This window comes from Amphimedon queenslandica, unplaced genomic scaffold (assembly GCF_000090795.2).
Source record: "Amphimedon queenslandica unplaced genomic scaffold, v1.1 AMPQUscaffold_13318, whole genome shotgun sequence".
NCBI classification, from domain to species: Eukaryota; Metazoa; Porifera; class Demospongiae; order Haplosclerida; family Niphatidae; genus Amphimedon; species Amphimedon queenslandica.
The window spans coordinates 134,718-152,989 of record NW_003546446.1 but is presented as its reverse complement, the minus strand read 5'-3'; the positions used below and the strand labels follow the sequence as shown (position 1 = coordinate 152,989).

Below are 18,272 nucleotides of genomic sequence, written 5' to 3'. Positions count from 1 at the left end.
TTAAACATTGTCCATATAAATTAGATATAAAAGATATTATCTTATATCCATACCTATGCATCTTTTAGGATCCCATGCTGATGTTTCATATCCTTGTCCACAGTGACATATGAAAGATCCTTTACATTCTCACAGTTATGATTGCCATCATCAAACCAACCACAACTGCAGTAGTGTTCCCACTTCCCATTGAACTTCAAGAAGACATTTGTGCTAACCATAGATACTAGTCCTATTAGTAATAACTATGCTTAGTTCCTATGCAGTAATTAAACATATTATGAAGGTGGTACTGGAGTTAAACTTGTCTAATTAGAATAAAAATTTAATAATAAAGACAATGACAACAATAAATTAATTATTACATATTATTTGTAATTATTATAATTATGAAGCATGCAGATTAGCTAGTCTTGCTTCAAGATCGTCAGTACTAGTTAATTCTTTATCTTCCTGTCCTAACTTACCACCTGCGACCTTAGCACCAGCCAACTAATGGAGAGAGAGAGAGAGAGAGAGAGAGAGAGAGAGAGAGAGAGAGAGAGAGAGAGAGAGAGAGAGAGAGAGAGAGAGAGAGAGAGAGAGAGAGAGAGAGAGAGAGAGAGAGAAGACCAGAAAGATGGGGAGAAAAAAAAGAGAGTAAAAGAGAGAGTATAGTGGGTAAAAGGAAAGTGTATATTGTTTATACTTTGCTGGTGTACTCTAGTCCAATCTCATCCAGTACTTGTCCAATTACTTCATCTTCTTCATCTTCATCTCCTGACAGTATTGCATCCATTGTATCATCCACTGAAACAACAAGAAAATAATAAATATACATGTACTAGCAGTTTAATTTGGTGATATACCGTAAAGCATTTTATTTTGGCAGGGCTTTAATTTAGCGATTTTTGTGTACATGTGCATTACTGAGCATGTGCATTAATGATTGGCGGTTTAATACTGGCGATTCTACTTGTAAACCACCAATTGCCAAAATAAAACCCTGCCAAATTAAAGCACTTTACGGTAGTCTGTAAATTTGCTATTGGTACACATCTACGTGTTAATTGCCCAATTAAAACTTAAGCCAGAAGCAATACCGTATAGCAGGAAATTTTTGTGGCCCAAAATTTTCGTGGATTTCGCATTTTTTTCAAAATTCAAAAAATAAAATCTGCAAAAATCAATTTAATAGGGTTCAAGATGGCCAAAAAAGTAGAAAACCACAAAAATTAAAGCCACAAAAATTATTTTTAGACGGATCTGTGAAAATTTTGGGCCACAAAAATTTCTTGCTATACTGTAATTAAGGTTGTAAATTAAGTTGGAAATACAAAGTACAATGTAAATTCATTCTAAATTATTGTAAGATGTCCACTCACTCATTTCTCCTGCCATGTCCATTTTAGTTGATTCTTTTTCAAACTGCTGCATTGTCCTTTGAATGTCTTCAAGTTTCACTTGTTTGTTCATTGATGCCATTGCCTTGGACGTTTGGCCCATTGCCTTTGTCATAGCAACCTGAGACTGCATTGCCTACAGTATCACATGAACATCACATGACATGATATTAGTACAATCAAGAGTATATACTCTTGGTACAATTATTAAAGATAGGTTTACTTGTTACATACCATACATGCACATGTACATGTATATGTGTGGTAAATATACAGTGTAAATTCACTACATTGTGTACAAATTAAACCAAAAGCATAAGGTAATACAAAGTAGGGAGAATTATATCTATCATAATGGGGAAGATATTATACCACCATAGGGTTGGTTTTGAATGTGTTAGAGGTAACTCAAGTTGACATACTTTCATTTGGTGTCCTGTTGCTGTTATGGTAGCACTCAGTCCATAAGATTTAGTTTTCTGTTGTCTTAGTTTAACTAACTGCTTAGCTAATACAGTAGCTGTCTGGAGGGAGAGGGAGAGAGAGAGGATTACTAATTATAGTAATTAAGAGATATAGTTTGTACTTATGTACTACATAAACTATAAGTATCAACATACACGTACATTGCATTAAGATCAAATTCTTGATCAGAGGCTAGGGACTACATTTGTATTTTGTACATGCACTGTAAAGCTCCTAATTTTCGTCAGTCAAAAATTTCGTCAAAATCTTAATTTCTTGCTAAAATTAATTTTCGTTAATAAAATTTTCGTCATTTTTGTTATTAATCTGCATACTACCCACGTAGAACAAAAATTTTGTCAAGCAAAAGTACCTGACGAATTCGACAAAAATTTTGACCGACAAAATTTTAGAGCTATACGGTACATCACTCAAAATTATAGCTTGTCAGTGAAGTAAAAAATGAAAATTAACGTTGGTCCAAAAATTGAACTAAGTGTATTTTATCAAAAATGAACAGGAGAGAATTCTCTATTTTTATAATTTTTCCTGATAAATAAACATGTTATGTTGTGTGAAAAGTGTCACCTAATTCCCATAAAGTTTGGATTTGTTACGAATTTTAAAAGCTGCTCAAAAATTGAGTCAAAGTCCCTGTACTATAGTACAGGGATTTTGGGAAAATTTCGTCAAAAATGAAATAAAGAAAATTCCCCATTCTTATAATTTTTCTGACACATATACATGTTCTTATGTTGTGGAGAAAGTTTGAGTTGATTCCAATCAAGTTTCGATTTTTTACAAATTCTTTAAGTTGTTCAAAAATCGGGTCAAAGTCCATGTACTATAGTACAGAGATTTTTGCAAAATTTCATCAAAAATGAAAAGGATAGAATTTCCTATTTTTATAATTTTTCCTGACACATATACATGTTCTTATGTTGTGTAGAAAGTTTGAGTTGATTCCAATCAAATTTTAATTTTTTTACAAAATCTTAAAGTTGCTCAAAAATCGGGTTAAAGTCCCTGTACTATAGTACAGGGATTTTGGTAAAATTTCATCAAAAATGAGGAGAGAATTTCCTATTTCTATAATTTTTTCTAAAACATATTCATGTTTTTATGTTGTGTAAAAAGTTTGAACTGATTCCAATCAATTTTGGATATTTTATGAATTTTTAAAGTTGCAAAAATTAGACAAAAATACCCCGTACTACAGGCAGTACAGGGTAATTCATGTATTCAAGTACATGTACATTATTTTGTCATGCAAATTAAAAGACAGTGAAATTAGAGTCTATCTCACGTGTTTGTCTCCTCTTTTTGCAGCTTTCTTTATCTCAGCTTCCTATTAATAATAAATAATCTTAATAACCAACCCCACCCACTCATTAATCAATTACCAGTTGCTTCTCTTGTCTCTCCAACTGCCCACGGTCTCTCTCAAGCTCTCGTCCTGTTTTCTTTAACACTTTCTGCTGCTGTCGCATTTGCTCTGCAAGTAAATAAACACAAAAAATACTAAAACTCACTCTACATGACTAAAACTACATATATAACCTTATGTAAAGAAATATAAGCACCTTTACCTTTAGGATCTGTTTTTCTAAAGGCCATTGCTTCTTTCTTGTCTCTCTGAGTTCTGTCTGCTTCTATTCACATGACCAAATCACAAGAAATACTTGTGATGTTTTGCACTGCTGATTAATGCTGACGTCACCTACCACGCCTATACGACCGCGCCCACTTCATGGGCACGCCCCATTACGTCATTGTTGATGTTACTCTAATTAACGCCCGTCCCTCAAACAGTGACCCAACCCAATAAAAACTGAAAAAAGCTCTCCCTGTCTCCCTCTCTCTCTTCATATTGAGCTTCAGATATTAACGAGTGTGTACTTTAATGTCTTACCACAGCTGGACGCTACCAGCTAGGACTAGCCCTCTACCTCCACAAGGCAAGAGAAGGGCCTTAACCGCCTCCTCTCTCTCTCTACTCCATTTTAACTTCTTGTTTTCTTTCCACAGGGTCAGGCTGGGGTGCCAGTGGTGGTAGTGATGAGCAGTTGTTCTATTCCCTTGGGCCAGTTAATGGCATGATAGGAGGTAGGACTACCTGTTTTTTTACAATTTTACATGTACTATTACATGTATGATACATACTGTACATGCACATGTACATGTACATGCATGTGTGTCTCAATACTTGTTTAGTAAGTAGTGCAATTAATTTTATGCTAAAGTTAATTTAATAATCGGATATACATGTACATGTACATGTAATTGCATGATATTACATGTAATTTTGGAGCGAGCAACTTAAATTTGGAAAATTTGTCAATTTGATTCTCATTTGCCAATACAAGAATATTTACTACTAAAAGTCTTTAATATATGCATGCATGCATCATTATTGTATGTACATCTACTTACATGTATAGCTGGTACATGTAATTTTGAAAGAGTTTTAAAACTTTAAATGTGTAATAATTTCTTTGCCGTTTGCCAAAATTAAATCCACACATTTGTACTATAATACTTGACTCATGGCTGCCAATTTGTCCGATTGAAATTCACCAATTATCGTCAAAATTCCATCCCTTTAAATGGATACATGTGCATGTCGGTTTTTAAACAATAATTGATGAGTTAAATTAATTCTATTAAGAATTCTATATGTACATGTGCATGTACGTACAGTACATGTACACTGTGTACATGTACTTGTTTTTTTTATTTGTAACAAAATACACGTAGGTGCATGTACATGTACACTGCACATGAATGCAAACCCTGGCACTTTGGTTTGTTTGTAAATATTAGTACACTACATGTAGACACATGCATACATGTACATGTAAATTATGTACGTACATGTACATGTACATGCATTGCTATAAATGCTGTTAATTACAGATTGTAATGTACAATGTACATGTATTATCTCATTATACATGTACATTTACATGTAGTTGTATTAAAAAACATTTACATGTACATGTACTAATACATGTAACTTGCCTTAAGGTAAAATGCCAAATTAAGAAGTACATGTGTGTATGATGTTGATATTTTCAATTACTACTTTTCTATTTGGCAGTCACTTACTAATGCAAATTTACACCGCATCATGTACATGTACATGTACATGTACACAGTTAGCATGCAACAACTTTTATTGCTTTTGAAAAAGACCATTTTGTAAAATTTCTTGTGTCTTGAGAAACTTTTAAAAGCAGGTTTTTAGCCACATTGTGAATTAAGTTTACATGTACATGTACATGTATGTATCCATGTTACATGTAGTCTTCCAAAAGTTTCTGACTGTTATACATGTACATGTACATGTACATGCAAATTATTTTCTTTTTGGTATCGCTACAGGTCAGCAGGTTCGCCCTGTGTTTGAGCGTTCCGGTCTCCCCTCCCCCCAGCTGGCCCAGATATGGAGCAGTGTGGATCAGAATAATGATGGATTCATTAATCTCAATGAATTTGTTATGGCCATGAATCTAATCAGACAGGCACAAGCATCAACAGCTACATCCTCTTTATCAGCAATGAATGTAAGCACACACACACACACACACACACACACACACACACTTTCATTATACCGTATAGGGGTTTTATTTTGTTGGTATAAAAATTTGCGGATTTGTTTAAATTAGCATTTAGTTGTTATAAATTTTTTGCAAATCTTACCTTCCACAGCCATTTTTCCTAGTGTGCCACGCCTTTTTAATTTTCAAATTTAATAAAAAAATGCGAAATTTATTTTCAGTAAAATATAACCACTATACAGTAAAATCATTATCATTATAAATTTATTAATTCATTATTATTCATAGCTTCAAAGCCACGCCTCCACTCGGTCATTAAGAAAAGATGGTGCCCCGTATCAATCCAGTCCGTTGGTTAATAAGTCGCCTATGTTAGGGGCAGGTGGAGTCGGGAGGGGCGTGTCCATGAGCTCGTTAAGTCAGACCAGTTGGACCATGAGTCCCGAGTCCAGACGCCAGTATAATCTCATGTTCAATACATGTGATAAGAGTAGGAGTGGCTTTGTATCAGCTGACGAAGCCAAGAGAGTTTTAACAAGATCTAACCTGGACCAAGTGACGTTAAGAAAGATATGGTAATATTAATGAATGTGTGTTTTATGATAGTTTTGTTTGTATTTTTGGGAGAATAATAACTGACATATTTGTCGGAAATGGTGTTTATGCTTAGTACATGTATTACATTATGTATGGTATTGTATTGTTTTATTGCCGGAGTGTGTTACTTGTAATTCCTTTTACAGTTACAAATGATAATTTACTATTATAATTGATAATTTGATAATTATCATTGATTTGTTACTATAGGCTTAATTCTATTAATTCTCTCATGCATTTACAATGTACTGTACATATACTCATAGTTCTGCCTATGGTGGTCGGGGGTGGTCGGGACAACCACCTCAACAAATGAACCAGCCAGTTCATCACTTAGACCAACCATCCAATTAATACTAATAACCATACATAAAGCATGATATTGTAGTCTACTAGTATGGTGTACATAATTTAAAAGGAACTACATTAGTCTCCAACCATCTCTAATTTTTTTGGGCAGAACCCTGTATACTGTACATGTACATGTGTATTATAAATTCACTTACATATGTATTATGATGATTGTACATGTACATGTATCTTCTTTTCTTTTTCTCAGGGATCTGTCTGATGTTGATAAAGATGGTCGTCTCTCTTTGGATGAGTTTTGTATCGCCATCTTTCTCCTGGACAGAGCAGAGAAAGGACTAACACCTCCACCCTCCCTCCCTCCTGAACTGAAACCAACCAAAGGAACTACCCCAGTCATGGGACAGAGGGCTGGAGGAGGAACTGGAGTAGGGGGAGGAGCTACTTTTAGCAGTTTTGAGGACAAGAAAAAACAAAATTTTGATGAAGGAAGGAATGAACTTGAGAGAAGGAGACGATTATTGAAGGAACAGGAAGACAAAGAAAAAGTAAAAGAGAGAGAGAGGGGAAAGAACAGTTCACTTGTAATCTGTATTTTATGTACTGTGTACACCATATCTCTTATTTTATTTATAAAACATGCATGTACATGTACATGTTATTTAATGATAGCGGCCAATTATTGTGATAAGAAATAATAATACATTGTACATGTACATGTAAAGTCTCTTTAAAAATACATATACAGTACATGTACATGTGTATATACATGTACAATGTACATGTACATGTACATGTACACATAAGACCAAATTAGTGAGAATAAATTTTAAGATGATTAAAGCAGTGAATTCATAATGAAGTCTTTACTTAATAGGAGGAAAGAGAAAGGAAGAGGCAGGAGGAGGAAGAGAGAAAGAGACAAGAGATACAAAAAGCTGAAGCACTGAGACAAGCTGAACTAGAGAAACAACGACAAAAGGCTCTGGAAATGGAGCGAGCAAGAGAGAGAGCAATGCAACAAGCAGCACTGCAGAGAGAAGCAGAACTGAAAGAAATGGAGAGGAAGAGAAAAGAAGAATGGATGAAGAGAAGACAGGCTGAGCTGGAAGAAGAGTTGAGACACGAGAGAGGAGGGATAGCCTCCTTGAGACAATACCAGCAAGAGATTGTTGAACATTTGGGGAAGATTGAGGTAGAGCGAAGGACACTGGGTATCAGACTGAGTCAGGAGAGGGAGAGACATACTGATCTGGTGAGGAGTATTGATCAACTGAAGGAGACTAGGGCTAATGATAATGCTCAACTGTTACAAAAAGCAGCGGAAATGAAAGTAAAGAAGTACACTCTACTTGTAGATGTATTAATTATTATTATTAAAAATTTATTGTCATGTATATGCATCTACATGTACATGTACATGTACCTTATAAAAATTGTTGCATTACAGTACATGCATGTAAAATATTTGTTATGCATTCACAATGGTAATGTTCAGAATTCTATAGTTGTACATGTACAGTACATGCATATAATAATTATAGTAATTGCATTTACATCATTCTTCCTCCATTCCACCTAATTCAGTCATTTCTCTTTCCCCTTTCACCTTTACTTTTATTTCTGTCTCCTTTCCCTTCTCCCCCCTCTGTCTCCCCTCTCTCTCACTCTCACCATCTCCCCCTCTCTCTCTCCTCCAGTTTATTCAAAATGAGTACACTCAGTTAGAAGCCCAAAAGAGAAGTCACCAGCAGGCATTGTTCAGTATCTCCTCCTCCAGTCCTGAGAGGACAAGAGATGCTCAGCTAATGGAGCATTACAAGATCCTCTCCAATAACCTAACCAACATGAGGACTACTAGTGTCAAGGAGAGCTCCCTACTGGAGGAGATGAGGACTGCATTGAATGAAAAGAAGAATACTTTAATAGTAAGATTTTATTATACATACATGTACATGTATGTACAGTACATGTACACATTACATGTAATGTACATGTACATTACATGTAATTGCATTTGGATTGAAATTAGTCAACTCATTATAGTCCCAATTGTCATAATTGTACTAATTTTATTGTATTTCAGTTTCACATGCTTTAAGTTTTGGTATACATGTACATGTATCTGATTTGTTGACTGAATACATGTATATTTTACACTGTATGTACATGTACTTGCATGTTGCTCCTTTTGTACATGTATATGTACCTTAATTTTATTTTATTTTCAAATTTCTTCATCTCCCTCTCTCTCTCCTAGTCTCTTCAGTCTAACTGTAAAAAGGAAGAAGGGCTAGTTCAGTCCCTCCAAAGGAAGAAAGAAGACACAAGAAGACAAATGGAGACCATGAGACAGCAAGAAGAGGTGGACAGGAGAAGGAGAGTCATTGAGGAGTCACAGAAAAGACAAAAAGCACTTGAACTTGAAATAGCAAAACAAGAAGAAGCTAGCAAGAAAAGGAGAGAGATAGAGAGACACCAGAAGATGATCGAGGAGAAGATTGCCTTTGATAAGGAGAGGAGGGCTAGTGAGGAGAAGGCCTCGTTGGAGCTGGCTAAGAGGCTGGAGGAAGAGGAGAGAGAGAGGATACGAGAAGAAGAAAGGAAGAGAGAGGAGGAGAGAAGGAGGAGGGAAGAGGAGGAGGAAGAGAGAAGGAGGAGGGAGGAGGAGGAGAGGGAAAGGAGAGAAAAGGAAGAGAAGGAAAGAAGAGAAAAGGAAGAAAAAGCTTTGGAAGCACAGAGGAACGCTGTAAGTATATAAACATTTACATGTACATTTGTACATAATGTACATTGTGTGTGTACATGTACATGTTTTATGTACATGTATGTGTGTATAATTCTGATTATGCATGTAACATGTAATATTTATTTTATTTTTATTAGAAAACTTTAGAAGATACAAAAAGAAAGGTACTACCATTTTCATTGTTTTCATTTGGTGATACATTTGTATTTCATTTATTAATTCTTGATAGGCTGACGAGGCTATAAAGAAGCAAAAGGAAATGTTAGCCAAGCAGGGTTCATCCTCAGGGTTTAGTTTATTCAAATCAAAATCAAAGACACCAGTGGTAAGTACATGTACATGCATTTATTAATAACTACATTGTGCATGTATAAAGCTTTTGTCTTTTGTACATGTGTCCATTGTTTGTGTTTCCTTTCAAATATTTTGACTGTTGGTAATTACACATGTACACTTATGTACATGTATATGTACATCACTCTCTCTCTCTCTCTCTCTCTCTCTCTCTCTCTCTCTCCCTCTCTCTCTCCCTCCCTCTCTCCCTCCCTCAGTCTCCCTCTAAAGAGGATTCAAAGGCAATGAAGAAGAAGGTTGCTGAGCTACAGCAGAGGAAGAAAGAGCTACAGAAACAAAAGCAAAAGGAGACCAGCAAGAACACCACCTCAACATCAGCTGTTGATGACCCTAAGGGAATCAACATTACTACTAATGACAGTAAGAATAATAATAATAAATCAATAAATAAAATCAGTGATACATGTAAATGTACATGTACTGTATTAGCAAATTACTAGAGCATATACCGTACAATGTACATGTACATGTACATTGATTTGCGGGCCCAATGATAATTATTGTAATTTTTCATACATTGTACATGTACATGTACATGTAAATGTACATGTACAGTAGTTTAATTTTTAATGTATAGTTATAATTACTATTTATTTTTTCCTTGTTGTACAGGTAATAAATCTTCATCTGTATCAACTATACCCGAAGCCACACCCACCCAGCAACCATCAACCACTGTAGTGTACGAGTCACTGGAGGATGTGGTACGAGAGACCAAGGCAATGTCATCATCATCCTCCTCCTTCACTCCCAATAAACCACCAGTACCGCCAAAACCATCCCTACCGCCTAAACCGACTAATTTAAGACACTCTAAACCAGACACTTTTGACTTTGAGACACAAGAATCGTCACAGGCCCCGCCCCCAATCCCACCTCCTATTTCCATGGCAACCACAGACACGCCTCCTCCAATATTACCCAAAGGCCTCCCAACTCCGGAAGAGCCCCAATCTGATAGTTATATTTATGAGTTTCCGGAATCGATGCAGCCCTCTCAAACCGCACCTTGGGATGAAACTCCGCCTCCAGTGGTCCCACCCATTCCAACCACGCCTCGTGAGAAGACTCCGCCCCCAGTTGCACCTAAGCCACCTCCCAAATCACCCGTTCATGCCATAGCCCCGCCCCCTGGTCTTGCTAGGCCACGCCCATCTCCTTCTAAGCCAGTTCAAGAAACAGCAAGCCTTGTTAAGCAAGAGCCACTTTATGACTTACCTCCTGACAGTGCTAAAAAACCACAACCAACTGATAAACCTCAGATACAACCAAAACCACAAATACAAGCCAAGCCACGCCCACTTTCAACGATTAACGAAGCCATTTACGACTTGCCTCCCGACTCTGTTAAAAAGGTTCCAGAGAAGCCACGCCCACTTTCTGTAGCTGAGGAGGTTCTTTACGATCTTCCCCCGCCCCCTCAAGACCTCAATATTATAGCATCCCCGGACCCGGTGGCTAGCTCTTATTCCAACGTATTCACTGCCGACTTTGAAAACTCGTTTGAGGACTCGTACCAAAACGTGGTCCCATCAGATCCCTGGAAGACCACACCCTCTCCGGACTCAAGCTCCGACGCCTTTTATGGCAATGTAACCACACCCCAATTCACAGGTGGGGCAGGGGATGTCCCTAATACCCCTCTACCCTCTATCACGTATCGGGCTAAGTATAGCTTCTCAGCTACTGATAAAGAAGAGGTGTCATTCACTCAGGGAGATATTGTCACTGGTTGTACTGAACACCAGTCGGCTCAGGATGGGTGGGTGAGGGTGAGACATGAGGGAGGGGAGGGGTGGGCACCGTTAGCGTACCTACAACCTATTGATGATGGACCTGTCTCTCCTCCTCCTCCTCCTACTCCTCCTCCTAACACTGCTAGCAACAGTAAGTTATTGTAATCAATGTAATCATACATGTACATGTACATGTGTATGCTTCTACTTGTACATGTACATTTACTTGCAATTGAGAAAAGCGTTATTAAATTTAGCAAAAATAATAGTAACCTTACATGTACAATTTACATGTACATGTACATGTATATCATGTATACATGTATGTACAAGATTACAAGTACAATGTGCATTTAAGTCAGTGGGTTCAGTTATTTAACATACAGCTCATAGTAACTAATAGGAACGTCTTCGTCACTTGTTCCTTGATCAGCACAGACCCTCAACTCAATAAAGTCAGTAGTGGTAGTGTTACCATAGTCTTTATGAAACCATGGGAGATTTGGAGCAGTACAGCAAGGTGATTCAAGAGTAGGGCATTCTTTACCGTCCCAGAGTGGATCAGATGTGTAGAGAATTGGCCCCCAACTTGAACTTGCCCCTGACTCACAATAGTAATCCTTTCCAATGAAGGATTGAACAGTTTGCTTGCTCCCAGTGAGGCATGGGCAGTTGTTTGTTCCTCCACCATGAAGAGCTGATTCTCTTATTCCTGCAACTAATGACCAGACATGTTGACGAGGTGACCCGTGAGTGATGCTAACACCATCAAGATAATAGGAGTTGAGATCATTGTGATGATTATTGTGCCAGTTACTCAATGCATCAGGAGATCCATATTGATATCCCACTACTCTACCACACACTTGAGAGTAACTGATATTATTAGATGGGAACTGAACTGATACACAGCTACCACTGCTTGTTACTGGTCTACCACAAGCTCTAACTCCTTTAGACTGGTACAGTCTAAACCCAAAAGGACAGTTTGCTGTAGAGTCACTCATATCCAGATATGCTAGTCTTGTCCATCCTCCTCCTGAACCACACAGCTCCTCCATGCTACAGTAAACATAGGCTGGAGATCCAATTTCGTTTATAATTTCATAATACCCAGAGATGCTTCTTGGCCATTTCTCACTTATATCCTTGCAAGAGGTAGGGATAGGTTCCGGACCCTTTGACCACCAGCAGTTACATGTACATGTACATGTACTTGTATCATTACGAAACCTCCAGCTGTTAGCTTTTAAAGTCTCAGCTATTCCTTGTAGAGCATTGGCTAAGGAATCAATTGTGAAATCCTCAGCACTAGCTATGTTAATAAAACTAGCCACAGCACACATTATCATAATGATAGGTAGCTTCATCTTCGGTTAGTATTGAGTAGAAGTAGTAGCCTCTTTATTGTGTCTAGACTTTAGTGATACTTAATGTTCCTAAGCTTCTTCTTATGTAGTACAATAGTTCACTAGTTGTTGTAGTGATAAAGCTATACCCAGTCTCAGTTAGTCTCAGTAACATGAGTAGATATACCCTCCCTTTTGCCCTCCCTCTTGAGGTACATGTACATGTAGTGTAACAACTTTCTCATAAGATAAAGGACGAGTTGTGTGGATCCTCTCTTTATGTACAACCTACTCTTGATAGAATAATAAAATCTTTCTCATGGTATAGTACAGTATACATGTACATGTACATGAACACTTAAGTGGTACAGTACATGTAGATTTAGGATGAGAAAATTTTGCCAACTTGCTATGTGTATTATCATTATACAGAAAATCCCAATTATAACATATTAATAAAATTATGTACATGTACATGTATACTTGAGTTATTAGTAGTGCTATAGTTATGCAATGTATTCCTTTCCTTTAGATGACAAGGACAATGTGGAGGTGATGTATGATTGGGATGGGACTCAACCAAACCATCTCTCAATACACAAAGGAGACATCATCACTGTGAAACAAAGAGGAGAGGGTTGGTGGATGGGAGAGAAAGATGGAAAGGTAACATGTAGTGTACATGTACGGTGTAGATTATACTGTACTTAGGCTGTAGCATATACTGTAAATACGTGTACATGTACATGTATGTCTTAATGTATTAATAACAAATGTTATTAATATTTATAATTATAATGAGCATTGACAAATTTGCTAAATTTAACTCTTTAATACATTACCATGTTAATACATGTACATCGTTATAGCAAAAACTGATTAATATTTAATACTGTCTCTTAATTATTACATGTACTGTAGGTTGGTTGGTTCCCTGGTAAATATGTTCAGCCAGTCTCAAGCCCTGTATCCAGTGACCCCGCCCCTTCAGACACACCTACTTCCGACACGTACAAAGCCAATTACACATTCAACAGCGAACAAGATGGAGACCTTGCATTTGCTGAGGGAGACATCATTAAAGTACTAAAGAAAGACGGTGAATGGTGGCTAGGGGAAATAGACGGAAGAAAAGGATTATTCCCATCAACTTATGTCTCTCCTCTCTCTGCTCCTGATAGCCCATCATTGCAATTACTGACGACAAAAGAGGCGGGGCTTTCTAGACTAGTAGGGCGTGTCACTGTCGGTTTTATAGCTATGGAAGAGAACCAGTTAGGACTGGTACCAGGTCAGTTGGTTCTGGTGAGACGACAGGAGCCTAACGGCTGGTGGGAGGGGCAACTGCAGAGTAGAGGAATGCAGAGGAGGTGTGGCTGGTTTCCGGCCAATCGGATTGAACTATTGACCTCTGGTACTGGAGGAGTGTCCTCACCCGTTCCTAATGTCAAAGTAATTAATTATTATTACATGTACATGTACTGTTCATGTACAAATGTATTTCATTGCATGCACTAACATGTACTTTTGTTGTATTATGATGTACATGTACATGTACAAATTGTACATGTACATGTATTATCTCTAAGGACCCTTGAACATACTGTACTTTGTAAATGGTCATCACTCATCAGGATTATGACTTATGCATGTACATGTAGGTACTACAAAAACATACATGTACATGTACAACAATTAATGGTCAATTTACTAATTTGGAACGTGAAATATGCAATGAATTATACAGCATACAATCATTAATTAATTTTATTGTACATGTACGTGTATGCATAATTAATTCCTTATTTTACTTCATACATTAACTGAAGTAAATTGTATTAATTTATTTTATGTACATGTAACAAATTGTTACAATTACATATACATGTACATGTACATTGTATATTAATAATACCTTCCTCTTTCTCTTTCATTCCCCTCCCTCCCCTTCCCTTCCCTATAGCCCAGTTCCTCCACTCCCTCGACTGGTGGTCTAGTCCTGGCACTGTACACCTATGAGTCAGTGTCACAAGATGAACTCTCATTCCATAAAGGATCAGTGATATCAGTGATTAATAAGGATGGTGAGGATGACTGGTGGAAAGGTGAACTCAATGGTAAAGTGGGTCTCTTTCCTAAGAATTATGTACAACCTCTCGATCATTTGAAATCATCCGAACACGCCTCACAATGTAAGCAACGATACATGTACAGTATACACATACCATACATGTACATGTATGTTAAATTATTGTGTGTACAAGTAATGTTAATATGACCTATATTTATACATGTACTTGTAAATGTACTTAGAATTTTGTGACTTTTTACATGCAAATGTACACGTATATATATATACAGTACATGCAGTACATGCACTGTATTTAAATTGACCCACCTTTTGATATTCTTGCATTTAATACAGTACAAAATGTTTTTAACGACCTGGGGGCGTAGCCCCCAGGTCGTTCCTATAATTGATTTCACCCACGTGCGATGTTTGTATATATATATATATATTTGTATGTCCACACTTACATTTCTTCTATACATGTTGTATTGGAGAAATAACAAAATTCATAAGCCTTAGCAACCACCCGCCCACGCTCCTTTACGTAGTGGGTGTGGCCACGGCAAACAAAATGGCGGCTTAAACATGGGACAAAGTTAAGAGCTTTCTAACAGCAAGAGAAAGATACTGTCTAAAGACTTCTCTACAAGCATCACAAAGTAGAGAGAGCCTTTATAAGTCTTAATAAAAATCAAGCTGTACTTGCAAGGTGGTGAAATCAATTATAGGAATATTTTTTACACTGTTACGCTTGTTTTATTTTTATTTTTTGATCAGTAAAAAATTAATTATTATTATTATTAATAATATTTATTAATAGGGTCAGAGATGTTAGAAGCTGATGTATTGGCTAAGATACCCTCAAATCAGAAGAAGAGACAAGAGGCTATATTTGAACTGATACACTCAGAGAAAGCTTATGTACACAGTCTCAATCTCGTTAAAGAGGTGAGTGGGATGGGTGTGGTCAGTTATTATAGGTGTGGTTTGTTAGGTGTTCTTTATTCCAATGGAGAACTCGTCAGTATTGTCACCCAGTGAGGTACAGCAGGTGGTCGTTAACTGGGAGGAGCTTATTGAATGTAACACACCTTTCTCTAAGTAAGGGAATGAACTATAGTATGTTCAGGTTGACTTCTAACTAAATGAAACTTAAATAACTCAAAGGTTTTTAATCTAATCAATACCAAATTTACACACAGATATATTCTCAGCAATGCGCTTCATTTGATGTATAGGACTAGTGGATAAGACTTTAGGAACTGCAGAAAGTATAAAAGCTGCGAGATCTAAGCACTGCCGCCACTTAGAAGCCACTGCCTACCATTATAATCACAACAGGAGGTGTGACCGGAAGTCAGAATAAATTGTTTAAAATGGCGTCCAAAGTGAGAAGAAGAGAAAGCAAGGAGTTAGATTGAATAGCCAGGGCAGGAAGGGTTTGATTTAGTTACTCCTGATAAATAGAAGAACTTGGTAAAACATGTTCAAGATAATTTTGAGGATCACTACTGGGAACTGGATGGAATTCGGGAATTTGTCATCCATGATTCTATGTTGTCTAATTGGTGGTGAATTCGATGATTAATATGATAGTAGTGATGATGAAGTACTACCATCAGACCCTGACTCTGATGATGACTTGGCCGCTCTGGATGAGTCTGATTTTTATGTATAATAATAGTGTTTTAATCCTATGTTTTTATAATGCATGCTAATTAATAATACTAAAATTCATAACTACTTCATACTCACTTAACATCTACTTAACACCTCGACCATGTTTGAAGCCAAGTCTGCATAAAGTAATGAGTTAGAAGTCAACCTGAACAGACTATACTTGTACATTGTACACATACCTTATAAGGTTATTGGTACTATTAATTATGAATTTTGTGTTAGTGATAAAAATTGCAAATTATTAATGCCCGCAAGTATTATAAATACATGTTCAACATGTACATGTACATGTACATGTATCTCATGTTGCTATAATGTACATGTATTACTAGTAATAATAACTTAATTGCAATTTTTAATGCCAGCAAAATCTACGACGTGCTAAAATCTACGTACTACTGTACTTTACATGTACTGTACACCATACAGTTGGTTGTGGATCAATGCTCATAGCTTTATGTTCTCTCTCTCTCTCTCAGAGCATTATTCATTAGGTTACGTACATCAGGTGCAATAATAAGATCAATTGGTGATGTACTCCAGGAGCACATACCAAAACTAACTCCTCACATTCGATGGTGTTCATGTCAACTAACAGCTTGTACATTACTTCAGAGTAAAAGTCTGGATCCTTCTTTTAGGGAGTATGAGCAGGCTTGTCTCAAGGACCCTCGTACAAAGGGACTTCCCCTTTCCTCTTTCCTCCTTAAGCCAATGCAACGTGTCACCAAGTACCCTCTACTAATTGGAAAAGTAATTTAATTTGTACATGTGTACACGTATGGCAAAAGAAAAAATTTTGTACTGTATTGTACAGCATGGCAAACAAGGTAATGGGGTAAAAAGTATTCCTATAATTGATTTCACCACCTTGCAAGTACAACTTGGTCATTATTAAGACTTATAGAGGTTCTCTCTACCTTCTAATGCTTCTAGAGAAGTCTTTAGACAGTATCTCTATGCTAAAAATTAAATTAAAATAGATGTACATGTACATGTATTTGACCATGAAAGTTGCACATGTACTTTAAATCATAATTTTTATCATACATATACATGTACATTTCTCTCTCTTTCCCTATTAGATATTAGAGTATACTCCTGATACTGATCCAGACTATGAGTCATTATTGTTGGCATTACAAGCATCAGAGACATTGTGTTCACAAGTTAATGATGGAGTGAGAGCTAAGGAAAACGCTGAATCACTTGAGTGGCTTCAATCTCATGTACACGTGGCATTAAATGAGGTACAGACCTGTGCATACATGTACATGTATATGTACGGTAATGTACATGTATTAGTCAGGTGGGGCCATGTACAGTGTACATGTACACTGATGGTTTTTTTCAAAAGATGGCTCTGAAATCACCTCAAATTTTTATTACATTTTCTGATACATATTGATGTCCTTATACTGTGTATAAAGTTTGAGTTGATTCCGACAAATATTTTCGAGTTATGACCATTTTAAGAAATCGGCCAGTTTTTTTAAATACACAAAGCTATAGCCCATGGTTTTTTCCAAAAAATGGCTCCAAAATCATCCCAAATTTTTATTAAATTTTCTGATACACATTGATGTCCTTGTGCTGTGTAGAAAGTTTGAGCTGATTCTGACAAATATTTTTTGAGTATGACCATTTTAAGAAATCGGCCAGTTTTTTAAAAATGCCCAAGGCTATAGCCCATGGTTTTTACCAAAAATGGCTCCAATCATTGTATTGACTGTATTTACTTGCATTACATTACAATTGTTGTATTGTTTTTAGAAACTGATCTTTAATTCACAAACTAACTTCATGGGCTCAAGGAAACTCCTCCATTGGGGAAAATTCACAAAAGTACTTTCTTTTAACCTGCCCCTCCCACTTAACCACACCCACTAATTATAGGTACGAGGAAACAAGGAGATGGTTGGTTTCTTGTTTAACGATTTCTTTTTGCTCGTGAGGCCCAAGAGTCTCTTTGTAACGGCAGCTCAATTAGAACCTTTCACTGATAACCAATTCACAA

General features: G+C 36.8%; 2 protein-coding genes across 2 annotated transcripts in view; one reads left to right on the top strand and one right to left on the bottom strand.

The window, feature by feature from the left end:
- Positions 1-290: 290 nt before the first annotated feature.
- LOC100636792 (charged multivesicular body protein 2b-like) lies at positions 291-3,567 on the bottom strand. The gene is made up of 7 exons (XM_003387768.3): positions 3,437-3,567; positions 3,251-3,342; positions 3,154-3,195; positions 1,805-1,906; positions 1,365-1,518; positions 689-789; positions 291-492 (listed from the first exon to the last, which is right to left on the bottom strand). Exons 1-7 carry the CDS (start codon positions 3,462-3,464, stop codon positions 388-390), a joined length of 624 nt encoding a protein of 207 aa, XP_003387816.1. The 5' UTR covers positions 3,465-3,567; the 3' UTR covers positions 291-387.
- Positions 3,568-3,626: 59 nt separating this feature from the next.
- Positions 3,627-18,272, top strand: part of LOC100636667 (intersectin-1-like) — a 16,253-nt gene continuing 1,607 nt past the window's right edge. The window contains exons 1-21 of the mRNA XM_019998454.1: positions 3,627-3,805; positions 3,876-3,953; positions 5,232-5,413; positions 5,699-5,985; positions 6,567-6,864; positions 7,194-7,649; positions 8,017-8,244; positions 8,577-9,065; positions 9,203-9,229; positions 9,295-9,390; positions 9,617-9,779; positions 10,032-11,306; positions 13,037-13,170; positions 13,426-13,956; positions 14,468-14,696; positions 15,396-15,523; positions 15,570-15,676; positions 16,735-17,008; positions 17,341-17,505; positions 18,029-18,100; positions 18,152-18,265. Coding sequence (XP_019854013.1) covers positions 3,751-3,805; positions 3,876-3,953; positions 5,232-5,413; positions 5,699-5,985; positions 6,567-6,864; positions 7,194-7,649; positions 8,017-8,244; positions 8,577-9,065; positions 9,203-9,229; positions 9,295-9,390; positions 9,617-9,779; positions 10,032-11,306; positions 13,037-13,170; positions 13,426-13,956; positions 14,468-14,696; positions 15,396-15,523; positions 15,570-15,676; positions 16,735-17,008; positions 17,341-17,505; positions 18,029-18,100; positions 18,152-18,265 — 5,388 coding nt within the window. The 5' untranslated portion in view covers positions 3,627-3,750. The remainder of the gene's footprint in view (positions 3,806-3,875; positions 3,954-5,231; positions 5,414-5,698; positions 5,986-6,566; positions 6,865-7,193; positions 7,650-8,016; positions 8,245-8,576; positions 9,066-9,202; positions 9,230-9,294; positions 9,391-9,616; positions 9,780-10,031; positions 11,307-13,036; positions 13,171-13,425; positions 13,957-14,467; positions 14,697-15,395; positions 15,524-15,569; positions 15,677-16,734; positions 17,009-17,340; positions 17,506-18,028; positions 18,101-18,151; positions 18,266-18,272) is intronic.

Bases quoted from the DNA above. Each gene is read 5' to 3' on its own strand.
- LOC100636792 (XM_003387768.3), bottom strand. From the start codon at position 3,464: ATGGCCTTTAGAAAAACAGATCCTAAAG. The intron at 1,907-3,153 runs GTGAGATAGACT...CTCTCCCTCCAG, and splicing joins CAAAAAGAGGAGACAAACAC to ACAGCTACTGTATTAGCTAA. The intron at 493-688 runs GTATAAACAATA...TCTCTCCATTAG, and splicing joins GACTAGAGTACACCAGCAAA to TTGGCTGGTGCTAAGGTCGC.